The following is a 14,316-nucleotide window of genomic DNA, read 5'->3' on the forward strand; positions in this document are numbered from 1 at the left end:
ATATTTCTTTCCTTTTACTTTGTAAGATCGGGTTTATATCCAATGACCTTGCTTTATTGTTTGCTGTGTGTTAAATGCAGCTAGAAGTTTGTCTTCTTGACTTTGTAGTTGTGATCAGAGAGATTAACTATTAAGAGTGAATATATATTCAAATATATATATATATAATCTAGGTATATATACTTACAAATTTATATATACATATATATATATATATATATATATATATAACTTGATGAGATTTTGATCTATAACATGTTATCTGTTTTAGGACTTTTTTCATATAATTTTTTCCTCTGGTGAAATTTTCTACTTTTTTGTTCTTTTTAGTATTTTCTTTAAGAAGTTGCACGAAAGAGTTGCCATTTAACAAATCAGTTTATAAACAGAGTATATCTTGATCCATGTCACCCCTTTTAACATCCTCACCAGGAATAAAGATGTGGTCTGTGTGGATGGTGGTTGCACAATTTTATAAACACACATCAGTCAAACATGTTAGTTTGTGTCTCAAATCTCTGTAGGGACACACTATGCATGTATGGTATTATAGAAAGAGTAAATTAGTAGGCAAAATTATTTTCTTTTTTAAATTTTATTTTATTATAAAGATGCTGTATAGAGGGGTTATAGTTACATGAGTAAGGCAATGAGTACATTTCTTGTCAAGCATTGTTACCGTTACCCTTGTTGTTTTTCCACTATCCCTTCCCTCCCCCTTTTTTGTCGGTCATGGGATTGGAACTCAGGGCCTGGGCACTGTTCCTGAGATCATTTGACCAAGGGTAGTACTCTACCACTTTAGCCACTCTATCACTTCCAAATTTTTCTTATTAGACTTGCACCTGTCTAAAAAAATTTAAAGAATTTAGTAAAGGAAAGAGTAGGCACAGTAAGCTCAGTTGGCATATTTAAATGGTCATTTGCTAATTTAAAATTTATTACTTGCCAGGTACTTGTGGCACACCCTGTAATCCTAGCTGTTTTGGAGCCTGAAATCTGAAGGAGTGAGATTTGAAGCCAGGCCAGTCAGCCAAATCCAAGAGATTCTTATCTCCATATAAATAGCAACAAGCCTTAAATTGAATTTCAGTTCAAGTAATGGAGCACCAACGTTGAGCAAAAAAGTCATGCTAGAGCTCCAGGCCCTGATTTTAAGACCTAGGAAACAAAAACAGATGTACGTGTGCATACACAAACACACACACACACACACACTCACACACACACATACACGTGCATGCAATTGATCACTCTTCAAGATATATTTTCAGAAGTTCCAAGTTATAAAACAATTTTAACAACTAGAGCATATTGTGCAGTTTAGCAATGAAAAAATAATCACATGAGACATATTTTCTTCCCAACACTGAGAACTCAGGGTAGAAGCATGATGGATTCCAATTTGCTTTACAGATTTCATATGGAAAACAAAATACATAATTGACTTTATTGTAGTCTATTATATATGGAACCATGTTGTGGGAATTTTGATTTACAAATCAAACATGATATTTTTCCCCACTGCAAAGTGACTCATTGTAAAAAAAAGTTTTCTGATAGGAATTCATATTTCAGTATATTGATATAGTGTCCTCTTCCCTCTCCTTTGTTAAGGAAATTGTAGATGATGGAATGATCACTTTATTTGGCTGATAAAGAATCATAATATATTGAGCTCATTAATGATTCTTGTCCCAGAAATATCCGAGGGAGAGTTATGCTCTAGATTAACAGCAAATGACCCATTATATTGTGGTGATCTTATTTTTTTCTCATCTGACAACATTAACATGCCATCTGTGAAAAATAGATGTTTTTACTGATTCAAAGTATGCATCAGTAGTAGTTTGGGGTTTTTATACACCTTCCTAGTATCTTCAACTTCAAAGACACATAGATAGTTTCAATGCTATGTTGGTAAGAAATGGGAGTATGAAAATAGAAACCTCCCAAAACTGAACATCCTAAAGCTTCTTTTAAGTTCTTCCAAAGTTTTCCAAATTCAGAATTCTGTTTGTCCTCTGTTAGAAAAGCTTCCCTATCTGACCTGACTATGACAGACTTCCTGAGATTTTGTTCTCTCTTTCCTCTGCTGCTGCCTGTTGAGGAATTTGCTTTGTTAGAGTCATTGTGACAAATCATTTATGATCACATTGTGACAAGCTTCAGCACAAAGCTCATTTAAGAAAGAATCCAAATGGAGGTCCATTATCTCTTATTCTCTCCTGAGGTAATACTTCAAAGTTACCCTTCTTAGTCCTTAAAAAGACAGCCACACATTGCTATTGAAAGTGAGAAGAAAACATGATTTATGGGGTAGAAAGCCAAGTTATAATCTGAGGAATTATTATATATCTAGATCGTATCTTAAAAAGTTGGTTGAAAATTATTTGACTCAATTTCTCTTCTGGAACTTAAGGAGAAACCATTTACAACATGTTGTTTCTATCGTTGCTAAATCAATATCTTACTTTTTGGGAGAAATTTCAAAGTGTGAGGAAAGGACACAAATGAGTCATCATAACAGCTCTATTGTAATTTCTTCATAAAAGTTGGCCAATGTAAACAGAAAAGTAAAGAAAACAGAAAAAAGCAGTTCATTATATAAACCTTATAATCAGGCATCTTTAGAATACAGAACTTGTGTTTGACTGAACTAAGGAATTTAATTCAGAATTTATGAAATGGCTGTTGTTTGGAAGACAGTCTCAGACAAGAATGATTGTAATTGCTTAATTAATGCATAGGAGAATGAAGAGTCAAGAATGTTAGCACATGCCCGTAATGTCAGTATTCAGGAGCCTAAGGCAATAGGATCCTAGGCGGAAGGCTATCCTGAAATATATGAGATGGACAGACAGACAGATGGACAGACAGACGGACGGACCGAAGGACAGACACACAGGCAGATGGACAGATGGACAGACAGGCAGACAGTTGGACAGATGGACGAACACAGACAGACATACGGATGGACAGACAGATGGACAGAAAGATAGACAGACAGAAGGAAAGATGGACAGACAGATGGGCAGACAGACAGATGGACAGTTGGACGGACAGAAGGACAGACAGACAGAGAGACAGATGGACAGACAGACAGTCACCTAAATAATGGCAACAGGGGCTGCTGGCGGGTATCAAAGGATGAGGAGTTAATGTCACTAGCATACCAAGTCCACATTCAACTCACATGCACCATCTTCACAGGAGCAAGAAGCCCCAGATGTGCCCAATGGTACAGAAATGGAAGGAGAGGGATCTTTCCTAATGACGGCCAAGCCATCTTCATTTATTTTCCTATTTGGAAAAACACAGCCGTGAATATCCCAACATCCCCTTCTCTACAACATTCGTCAAGCCACACCTGCCACGCACGAGGCAGCTATTGTCCCAGCACAGCCTTTCCAGCCAGAAGTGCACGTCTGCCATTTCAGAGCAATCAGGCCCTCAACCTTCCATCACCAGCCCTCCTTTTATTTGATGATCCCACCTCCCACCCCCCCATCAAGAAAACATAAAACAAATATCAACTCCTACATCTAAGCACCTCAAAAAACAAAACATCCCCAGAGTCTACACCTCCCAGGGCTGTGTCTGCGTAAGACCGGAGCAAGACCTACCTTTGCTGCTTAAGGCCAGACCCCCACGCATGGCCTCTTTCCTGCCCAAAGCCCTGGCCATTGCTTGGGGGTTTTGCCATGTTGCAGCTATGATCAGTTGTTCATCCTTGTGTTCTTACGCCAACTCTCTCTTCTTCCATTCTTCCTCTCTCATGCCTCCCTCTCCCTCTCTCTGAACACAGGGCTCATCTGAAGCAGTCTTGTATGGTGAGAAATATCAGGGGAGGTTTGTGAGAGGAAGCAGTGCTTGAATAGAGCTCTGAAGGATGAGGTGTGGTTCACTGGAAGAAGAAAAATATTCCAAGAAACAGGAGAAGCACTGGACAGCCCTTCTGATCACACAGGCTGCTTTGAAAGCAATCTCTTGCCATCACCCTTGCACTGCTAATTATGAAAATAAGGTCCAAAGGAGGAAATGCTTTCAGGTACTTTATTAAGTAGCTGATCTATGTCGTCACTGTCCAATAGTGCGGCCAACTGTCACACATGGCTATTTTAATGAAGACTCATTAAAAATGATCAGTTGGGCCACAGTGGCTCACGCCTGTAATCCTAGCTATTCATGAGGCTGAGATCTGAGGAGCATGGTTCAAAGTCAGGCCAGGCAGGAAAATCCATGAGATTCCTACCTCTAATTAAATACCAAAAAGCTGGATGTGGAGCTGTGGCTCAAGTGGTAGAGGGCTACCCTTGATTTAAAAAAAAAAAAAGCTCAAAGACAACACCAAGGCCCTGAGTTCAAGCCCCAGGACTGGAAAATATTCAGCCATTCAGTTGTACCAGCCACATTTCATATGGAGCAATGGAATATGAAGCATTTCCATGTAGTGTAATGCAAGAGCACAGAACTGAAGCAGTGCGAGCAGCAGGGTGGAAATGAGTTTCATGACAAGTTGGAGTTTTGCTTCTTTTTGGAGAATACTGCAGGAGTCACACTTACTAGATAAGCAAGTTACCACCTGAGCCACGCCCCCAACCCAGCTGTTTTTGCTCTGTTCTGGGCCTTAGAACGCTTTGCCAGCCTTTCTATCATCATTAGCACCGCCCTCTGCTGGTCAAATTCTTGCAACTGCAGAAAACCAATTATTTTTTTTTTTTTTTTTTTAATTTTATTTTATTTTATTTGAGAACATACTGTACAGAGGGGTTACAATTACATGGGCAGGATAATGCATACATTTCTTACCAAGCATTGCATCCTCCTCCTTTGTTTACCCTTCACCTCCCTTCCCAGCCTCCCCCCTCCCTCCCACCCAATCATACCCGCCCTCCCCCCCCCCACCGACATTGTAAAGCTGGTTTTGACATGACATTTTGTACTTCTCATTGTTGCAACAGGTCCACCTGAATCCTTAAACGACTTGTTTGTCCCCATCTCCTCCACATGTTATACTGACATCAAATATAGTGAAAGCAGGGGTTACACTGTGGGGGAGGGACACACAAAGCAACAAAGAAATAATCTTATAAATGCAATAGAAACACATGCATGAAAGAAACAAAAACATTAAAATACATATTTGAGGTTTTGTTTTCCTAACATCACATTATCTGACTTTTTCCGCTTGACTCATACCTATACTAGATATTGCAAATAAGGGAAACCATGGGACCTATGTTTCTTTGGGCCTGGCTTACTTCACTTAATATAATTTTTTCCAAGCCTTTCCATTTCCTAACAAATGGGGCAATGTCATTCTTTCTGATGGAGGCATAGAATTCCATTGTGTATATATACCACATCTTCTTGATCCATTCATCTACTGAGGGGCATCTGGGTTGGTTCCATGTCTTAGCTATGGTAAATAATGCTGCAATAAACATAGTTGTGCTGGTAGCTTTAGTGTGGCCTTGTTTGTGATCATTTGGGTAAATGCCCAAAAGTGGGATTGCTGGGTCGTTGGGGAGCTCTATGTGGAGTCTTTTGAGGAACCTCTATACTGCTTTCCAAAGTGGTTGAACAAGTTTACATTCCCACCAACAATGAAGTAAGGTTCCTTTCTGTCCACATCCCCTCCAGCATCTGTTGTTGTTAGAGTTCTTGATTTTTGCTGTTCTAACTGGAGTGAGGTGATATCTCAATGTTGTTTTGATTTGCATTTCTTTTATGGCTAGGGATGTTGAACATTTCTTCATGTGTCTATTGGCCATCCTTCTTTCTTCTTCAGAGAAGCTTCTCTTTAAGTCTTTCGCCCACTTACTTATTGGGCAGTTGTTTCTTTGAGGATTTGTTATAAGAGACCTCCCAGCTAAGAAAAGTCCAGGACCAGATGGTTTTACAGCGGAATTTTACAAGGCCTTCAAAGCAGAGCTCACACCAATTCTCCTCCAACTCTTCAATGAAATTGAAAGAGAAAGCTCACTACCGAACACATTCTATGAAGCCATCATAACCCTCATCCCAAAACCAGGTAGGGACTCATCAAAGAAAGAGAACTATAGACCCATTTCTTTGATGAACATTGATGCGAAACTTCTCAACAAAATTTTGGCCAATCGACTTCAACAATTCATCCAAAAAATCATACACCACGATCAAACAGGATTCATTTCAGGGATGCAAAGCTGGCTCAATATACGCAAATCAATTAATATTATTCATCACATCAACAGGAGCAAGGACAAGAACCACATGATTATCTCAATAGATGCAGAAAAAGCATTCGACAAGATCCAACACCCCTTTATGATGAAGGTTTTGGAAAAATTAGGAATCCATGGAACATTCCTCAATACAATAAAGGCTGTACATGACAAACCTACAGCCAGCATTATACTCAATGGTGAAAAACTAAAGCCATTTCCTCTTAACTCAGGAACAAGACAAGGATGCCCACTCTCTCCACTTCTCTTCAATCTAGTATTAGAATGCCTAGCTACAGCAATAAGACAAGATGCAGACATAAAGGGGATCCAAATAGGGAAAGAAGAAATAAAACTCTCCCTCTTTGCAGATGACATGATCTTGTATTTAAAGAATCCCATAGACTCCACTCCCAAATTACTCAAGCTGATTCAAAACTTTGGCAAAGTAGCAGGTTATAAAATTAACCCCCAAAAATCAATGGCTTTTCTGTATGCCAACAATGAGAAAAGTGTGGCTGAAATTAGGAAAGCAACTCCATTTGTAATAGCCTCACAAAAAATAAAATACCTAGGAATTAACTTAACTAAAGAAGTGAAGGACCTCTATGATGAAAACTTTAAAATCTTGAAAAAGGAAATCAACACAGAACTTAAAAAATGGCAAAACCTCCCATGCTCCTGGATTGGAAAGATTAACATCGTGAAAATGGCAATACTGCCCAAGGCTATCTACAAATTCAACGCAATACCTATCAAAATTCCACCCTCATTCTTCAAGGAAATAGAAGAGGCAATCCAAAAATTCATATGGAACAATAAAAGACCCCGAATAGCAAAAACACTCCTCAACGGAAAGAATACTGCTGGAGGAATATCAATACCAAATTTCAAACTCTACTATAAAGCCATAGTAATCAAAACAGCTTGGTATTGGCATAAGAACAGACCTCAGGACCAATGGAATAGAATTGAAAACCCAGAAATGAACCTACAGACCTATAGCCATCTAATCTTCGATAAGGGAGCTAAAACAATAGAATGGAAGACAGACAGCCTCTTCAGTAAATGGTGCTGGCAAAACTGGTTAACTACATGTAGAAAACTAAAGCTAGATCCTTATATATCACCCTGCACCAGAATCAACTCCAAATGGATCAAAGACCTTGAACTCAAAGCAGACACTCTGAAAACATTACAGGATGGAATAGGAGAAACCCTGGGTCTCCTTGGCTCAGGCCGAAATTTTCTGAATAGAGACCCGGAAACACAACAAATCAAAGAAAGGCTGGACAAATGGGATTGTATAAGGTTGCAGAGCTTCTGCAGGGCAAATGACATAGCTAGCAAGATCAATAGAAAGCCCACGGACTGGGAGAAGATCTTTACTAGCCATACAACGGACAAGGGTCTCATATCTAAAATATACTTGGAACTCAAAAAATTAAACCACCCAACAACAAATCCTCAAAAACCAATTATTCTTGCTAGTTGAGTATTGCTAGCAAATAGGTCAGTCCCTCAAAAACAGGAGTCAGGGCTCATGTCTATGATTCTAGATACTTACGAAGCTGAGAGAATCTCAATTCGAAGCCAACCTGCACAGACAAATCTAAGAGCCTTGTATCTCTAAAGAACCAGGAAAAGGCCAGAAATGGAGGTGTGGCCCAAGTAGTAGGTTGTGGGCCCCGTTTTGAGTGAAAAAGCCAAATGAGAGCCAGCCAAAGGCCCTGACTTCCAAACCCCACAGTACAAGAAAAAGAAAATCCCTTCATCTATAGTCCTGACCCTATTCAAGCACCAGATGATACAATCAAGAAATGCAAATGGAATTGTAACAGGCCACTACTGAACAAGTGAATAGGGATGTCAATCTTACTACACTATGCATAGCCTTATTAGTAAAGGGAGTTCAGAACGGCTTGATTTACACAGAAAGGCTTTCACTCCCCGCCCCAACAATATTCAGTGAATTAATTTCCTGCCATATTGCTCAATATAACCAAAGCATATTAATTGGGTTTTGCAGTTTCCCTGGGCCACATTGTATTTAACCATTCTAAGGACAATCATGGTAAATCATGTCACACTGCACTCACTGTAACCATAAGAGAACCAAACAAAACAGCAGGCTCTTTGTCACCAAATGATCAAAAAGCACAGCTATCCAGGCCTAGAGAAACCCCCTCTGCACTGGGCATTTCCAGTATGCATGCCAAGATATTGTAGCTTGTGCCAACTTTAATTCACGTTGACAACTGTGTTTAGGGAGACATATATATTAGAGATTTTCTTTTTTTTTAACTACCATTCTTTTCCCTCTAACAGATAAAATGTGCAAGCAATGTTATGATCACCTGCTGAAATTTAATTATAGTCTTCCCAACTAGCAGCAGGCATGGGCAAAGGATGCAAACCACCAAACAAATTCTCTACAGCTGAAGTGGAAAACTAAAGACAATGGTTCATGTGGCTGTATGGAAAAACTCACAAGGTAAGATCAGTTCAAACCAAGGAAAACTGACAACTATAAAAGATGTCTGCTTCATTTATTCCAATTACAACTTGAAATCCCAATATAGCAACTAATCAAGCAATCCCATTCTATACTAATATAGAAATATGAATGTTTTGTCTTCAACTACAAACTTTGCTTAACATGTTTTAATCTTTTAAGTTTTAGCAAGAGTATTTTAATGCAACAAGTTAAAATAGGGAATTGAGGGGAAAATGACACACTTCTAGCTCCTCATTCAGAAAATGGGACTTCAATACAAAATGGAAGCTGCTATTTACTGTCTTTATTCATTTGGTCCATTTTAATCTTAAAAGGATGCAGTGGGATGCTGGTCCCCCTTCCACAGCTGCTTTTTGCAGCTATGAAAAGGGTAACTCAAATCATTTCCCTCTCTAATTTAGGAGGTAACATGGGAAATTCAGTTGGCAGGCTGCCAAGAGAAACAGACTACAGTCAGAAAACATCTTTTTGCTAGCTCTGGCACACAAAAACCACAAGATACCAATTCACCACCAAAAAGCCAGACGTGGAGGTGTGCTCAAAGTGGTAGAGCACTACTCTTGAGCTCAAATTCTCAGAGACAAGTGCCCAAACCCTGAGCTCAAGGCCCAGGACTGGCACACGCACATGCGCACACACACAAAAGCTGAGCCAAAGCATGAAGTCTTGAGTTCAAGAGCCAGTACTGGCACAAATAAATAATCAGTAAAGATAAATGAAAGCAATATCAGTGAGAAGTATATTTTAAAAGAAACTGAAAAACAAAATGTTTAAATAGGAATATAGGTTGACCCACTGTAACAATGAAATGTGCAAGATACTATGCTGAAAAATGAACTTTACAATTCAGAAAAGTGGGGAGAGGTAGTTATGAAGGTGGGAGGGAAGGGATGGTAGGGGAAAAACAAAGGAGGAGGCAACAATACTTGATAGGAAATGTACTCTTCTGCATGTTGGAATTAGGCTTCACTATCTGAAGTTAATGACCCAGTTTCTGATGAGTTTTTAGTGCAGTAAGCTTAGGATCTGCCACATTACCTTGATCTAGCAAACAAACGCTTCCTCTAATACCCACCCACCACTCTCTCTCTCTGTCCCCATCTCCTAGCCTTTGGCTATTTTTTGGCATTAGATTTAATATTACCCCCTTGGAAAAGTAGAACAAAAATTATTAGCTGAAAAACAACTTGCTAGAATTGCTTTCCATGAATTTGATCACAAATACCTTGGAGAAGGATCCAAACTCTAAGCACAAAAATGTAGGATAGCCTTGGTTCAACTTTGAAAACTGGGTTAGCAATGACAGAAATCTATTTTCATTACACAGAGCACTCTAGAATAATGGTTGGCAGCATTACACCAGCACTAGAGAGCCTCTGGTTACAATTAGGAACATACACACACTTCACTAACTTAGAGGTCACTGGTGTGGGAAGATCTTCCAGTCTTTGGCATTTTAGAAGGCTTATACACTCGAACACAAATGACAATAGGAACCAGCAAAAATTCAGCCTTATCATTACACACGGGGCACATACGTATTCACTTTGGCTTTTACCTTTGAGTAAAATTTAGAATTTTGGGCATGGTAGATGCAGGTATAAATCACTGACGCAAATTAGACTTTAGCTCTCTTCTCTTCCAAGTTTGGGGAAACAGTGCCAGTGAACCCAAATAGACGTGTTTTCTCAATATAAGCACATCCCATATATACAAAGTCCATTTAGCTCGATGAACATGGTATAAAGAGACTGCTTCCCAGGCATTTTGGCTGCTTTAAATTTATATACTCAGTAAATGTCTGCATAGCACTTGACTAAATTTCAGACATATAGCCCACACATTTTTGAGGATGCTAAAGTTCAATCACTTAAGACTTTAGTATACACAGATAATTAAATGAACTGATTTAATTAAAACTCAGATTTATTAGCTTATCATTTTATATGGGAGGGAAAGATTTCATTCTTATATCTCTGTATATGTTTACAGTATATTTCAGTCTTACCCCTCTATTCATTTCCCTGGCCACATCCTTCCTAAAAAAATAATATTCCCCATACCCCCTAGACATTATGTTGAAAATGAACTAACCAACTTGGGGGGTGGGGATGGGAAGGAAAAACTGAGAGAGAAGGAGGGAAGGGGCGCTTTCGTCCAAAAAGAAATATACTCTTGGGCTGGGAATATGGCTCAGTGGTAGAGTGCTTACCTAGCATACATGAAGCCCTGGGTTTGATTCCTCAGCACTATATAAACAAGAAAAGCCAGAAGTGGCACTGTGGCTCAAGTGGTAGAGTGTTAGCCTTAAGCCAAAAAAATGAAGCACAGGGACAATGCTCAGGCCCTGATTCAAGCCCCAGGACTAACAAAAAGAAAAAAGAAATGTATTCTTTATCTGACTTCTGTAACTCCAACCCCTCTGTACATCACCTTTACCATAACAACAAAAAACAATCCTCTAAAAGTGGCACTGTTGCATTCTTTTTACATATGTTTTCCAATTTTGGCTTTTTAGAAATTATCTTTAAGTAACTGTACAAATGAGTTGCCATTTAACCATGCGTTTTATAGACATACCTTGACCAATGTCACCCCTTTCTCACCCCAACCCACCCCTCCCCTCACTTTATATTTTGTAGGACATACATTAAATTCTCTTTAAATAGCGTTATTGTTGTTATAAAAATGATATACAGAGGGGTTGCAGTTACTGAAGTCAGGTAATGAGTGTATTTCTTTTGGGACAAGATGACCCCTTCCCTCGCTCCATATTTTAAATTCCTTCTCTCCAATCCTGTCCACCCCTCTCCCCCTGACCATACCCAGCCCTTTTAAGTACTCATTTCCTGGTGTTTATTTCGTTGAACTTTGACTTGGCCCTTCTAAGGAACTGCACTACTGAGTTCTGCCTGGAGCCGACCATGTTTCAGCATCTACATGTGTGTACCCCTGCATCCCACCTACCGCATTCACCTGTTGACAAGCTAACTCCAGGTTCCACAGGGGGAAAGCATGCAACCTACTGTGACATTTTCACCCGTGCCAGCAATCTACTTCCCAGAATCCACCTTCCTTCGTCCTCTGCCTCCCAGATCCCTCCTGCACACACCCACCCAGAGTCCATTCCTTTCTCTTGATCAACAGCTTCCACGGTTTTAAGTTCATTTGTAAGTGACAGAAAAGCCATGAAAGAAAGTAGCAGGACGCTCCATCCCTCCTGAGAAGGGCCTCAAACTAGAGCCCAATGGCGTCTTCTCCCAGGGCCATTTCATAGTCTGGTCCTCTTCCCTCATCTCCTCCCCAAGGCTCCAGGAGCAGCGCTGGATGGCTTGCGCATGCTCCCTGGCTCTTTCCATGGGCTGGGCTTGTATGAGAGGCCTTCCTCCTAAGGCATTATGGGAAGGAGAATTGAGCAAGAGCCTGAGGCATCATGGGAACAAGAAGCTCCTTGAGGGGACTTAGGTGTTGTGTAGCATTAGGTAGATAGGGATAAAAAGTGGTGGACCTGAGCCCCGTGCCAGTGGCTCATGCCTGTAATCCTGGCTACGCAGGAAGCTGAGATCTGAGGGCTGAGGTTCAAAGCCAGCCCGGACAGGAAAGTCTGTGCAACTCTCATCTCCAACAATCTGCTGGGAAAAAGCTGGAGTGGCGCCGTGGCGCAGGTGGTCCAGCGCTCGCCCCGTGCGCACAGAGGCTCAGGGCAGCGCCAGGCCTGGGCTCGAGGCCCAGGACTGGCATGAAAAACAGTGTTGGACCCAATGGTCCCCTTTATCCCTTCTTCTCCGCCCCCCATGGAAACCTAAACTGCCATTGATTGGGGGACCTGGTGCTGACCACTCCAAGCTACTTCCCGCTGACAGGGAGCGAAGTCAGGGGTCATGCAGTTTGGCATCCTCCAGGAAGGGTTTTTTTAGGCAGACAGGACATGCTTTGTGCCCTGTCCCATCAGACCATGGTAAGATTCCAGAGGTCAGTTTACATGAGGCTCCTTTTTCATGGACACCTGGCCCTGGTTGTCTTGAGAACCTGAGACCCTAGCTAGTGTATTAATTCTGCTGATATTTGGCCCCTATATTCGCCACCTGCTTGTTTTTCTAGATTGGAGTCCATCAAGATACAAATAGTCATTGAGTTTCTCTATGCTGCCCTATGTGTACTTGTCATACAGTACAAAATTATTCATCCTCTTCAAATTCCGTTTTCTAAGAAGACTGAAGCCTGGTAACAGTGACAGAATACAAGTGTGACCTTGAAAACAAAAATCTCTCCTTTAAGTCATCTGTATGCAAATATTAGAGCAAAATAAAGACAAAACTTAGTTTATAACATCAATGCATTCAATCTTCACCTCTAAAATCTTTGGTTAATGTTTACAATCAAATTACATACATAAATTGTTCATAATCTCCATCTTTAATATACTTTTCAAAGCTTCCTATTCTCTGTATTGCAGTCTTTTTATCCTTCTGATTTCTTGGTTTTTAAAAACACATTTTGTATATGTGCCAGTACTGAGGCCTGAACTCAGGGTCTTGGCACTGCCTTTAGCTTTTTATTTTTTTTTTTCCACTCAAACCGGGCACTAGACCACTTGAACTATAACTCCAATTCAAACTTTTGGGTAGTTAATTGGAAGTAATGGTCTCATGGACCTTCATGCCCAGGCTAGATCTCATATCTCAGCCTTCTGAGTAGCTAGGATTAGAGGCATGAGGCACTAGTGACTGGCATTGAAACTCTTCAGGACAAAGTTTATCTCTTGGGAGTACTGAGGCTCAGGAGGCAAAGCTCATGGCCTTGGGTCTACTAGAGTCAGTAGAGCAAAGACTTAGAGTGGATAAAGAAAATTCCCATGGCCTATAAACCCCCAGGCAGAGAAGGAAACAAAGACTGGTGGAAAACTGGTGAGGGGAAACTTATCTTGCCACGAAGATTGGGCAAGGGGATTCTTAAGAGAATCCATCAGGCCTCTCACATGTGAACCCAAAGAATGCAGGACTTGCTCTGACACTCAGAAGTAAAAATGAGGCAAGGAAATCAACTCATTGAGGACATTGTTAAAAATTGTAAAGCCTGTCAGCTCACCAATGCCCCCAATCAACTGGTTACCAAAGGAGCTCACCTCCGTGGAGATAGGCCAGGTGTGTGGGAAGTAGACTTCACAGAAATTATTTGATAGTTTTTGTAGACACCTTTTCAGGATGGGTTGAAGCTTACCCAACAAAGCATGAGACCACGAATGTCGCAGCTAAGAAGATCTTGGAAGAAATCCTACCCAGGTATGGCTTCCCATCCACCATTGGATCAGACAATGGACCGGCCTTCGTTTCAAAAGTAAGTCAGGGAATAGCCACTGCACTGGGGACGGATTGGAAATTGCACTGTGCTTATAGACCCCAGAGTTCAGGGCAGGTAGAAAGAATGAATCAGACTTTAAAAGAGACCTTAACTAAATTGGCCTTGGAGACTGACGCAGACTGGGTATCGCTCCTTCCTTTTGCCCTGTTTAGAGTAAGAAATTCACCCTATCAGCTTGGCTTTATTCCTTTTGAAATAATGTATGGACACCCTCCACCCATTATCCCT

At 40.6% G+C, this 14,316-nt stretch overlaps 1 protein-coding gene across 1 annotated transcript in view; it reads left to right on the forward strand.

Annotated features, from left to right (window-relative positions):
- Marcol (MARCO like) overlaps positions 1–12,955 on the forward strand; it is a 33,179-nt gene extending 20,224 nt beyond the window's left edge. Inside the window, exon 6 of the mRNA XM_042691896.1 lies at positions 12,829–12,955. Within this exon, the coding sequence (XP_042547830.1) occupies positions 12,829–12,955 (127 nt within the window). The remainder of the gene's footprint in view (positions 1–12,828) is intronic.
- Positions 12,956–14,316: the final 1,361 nt, after the last annotated feature.

This window comes from Dipodomys spectabilis, unplaced genomic scaffold, assembly GCF_019054845.1.
Source record: "Dipodomys spectabilis isolate Male_0828 unplaced genomic scaffold, ASM1905484v1 ptg000147l, whole genome shotgun sequence".
NCBI lineage: Eukaryota > Metazoa > Chordata > Mammalia > Rodentia > Heteromyidae > Dipodomys > Dipodomys spectabilis.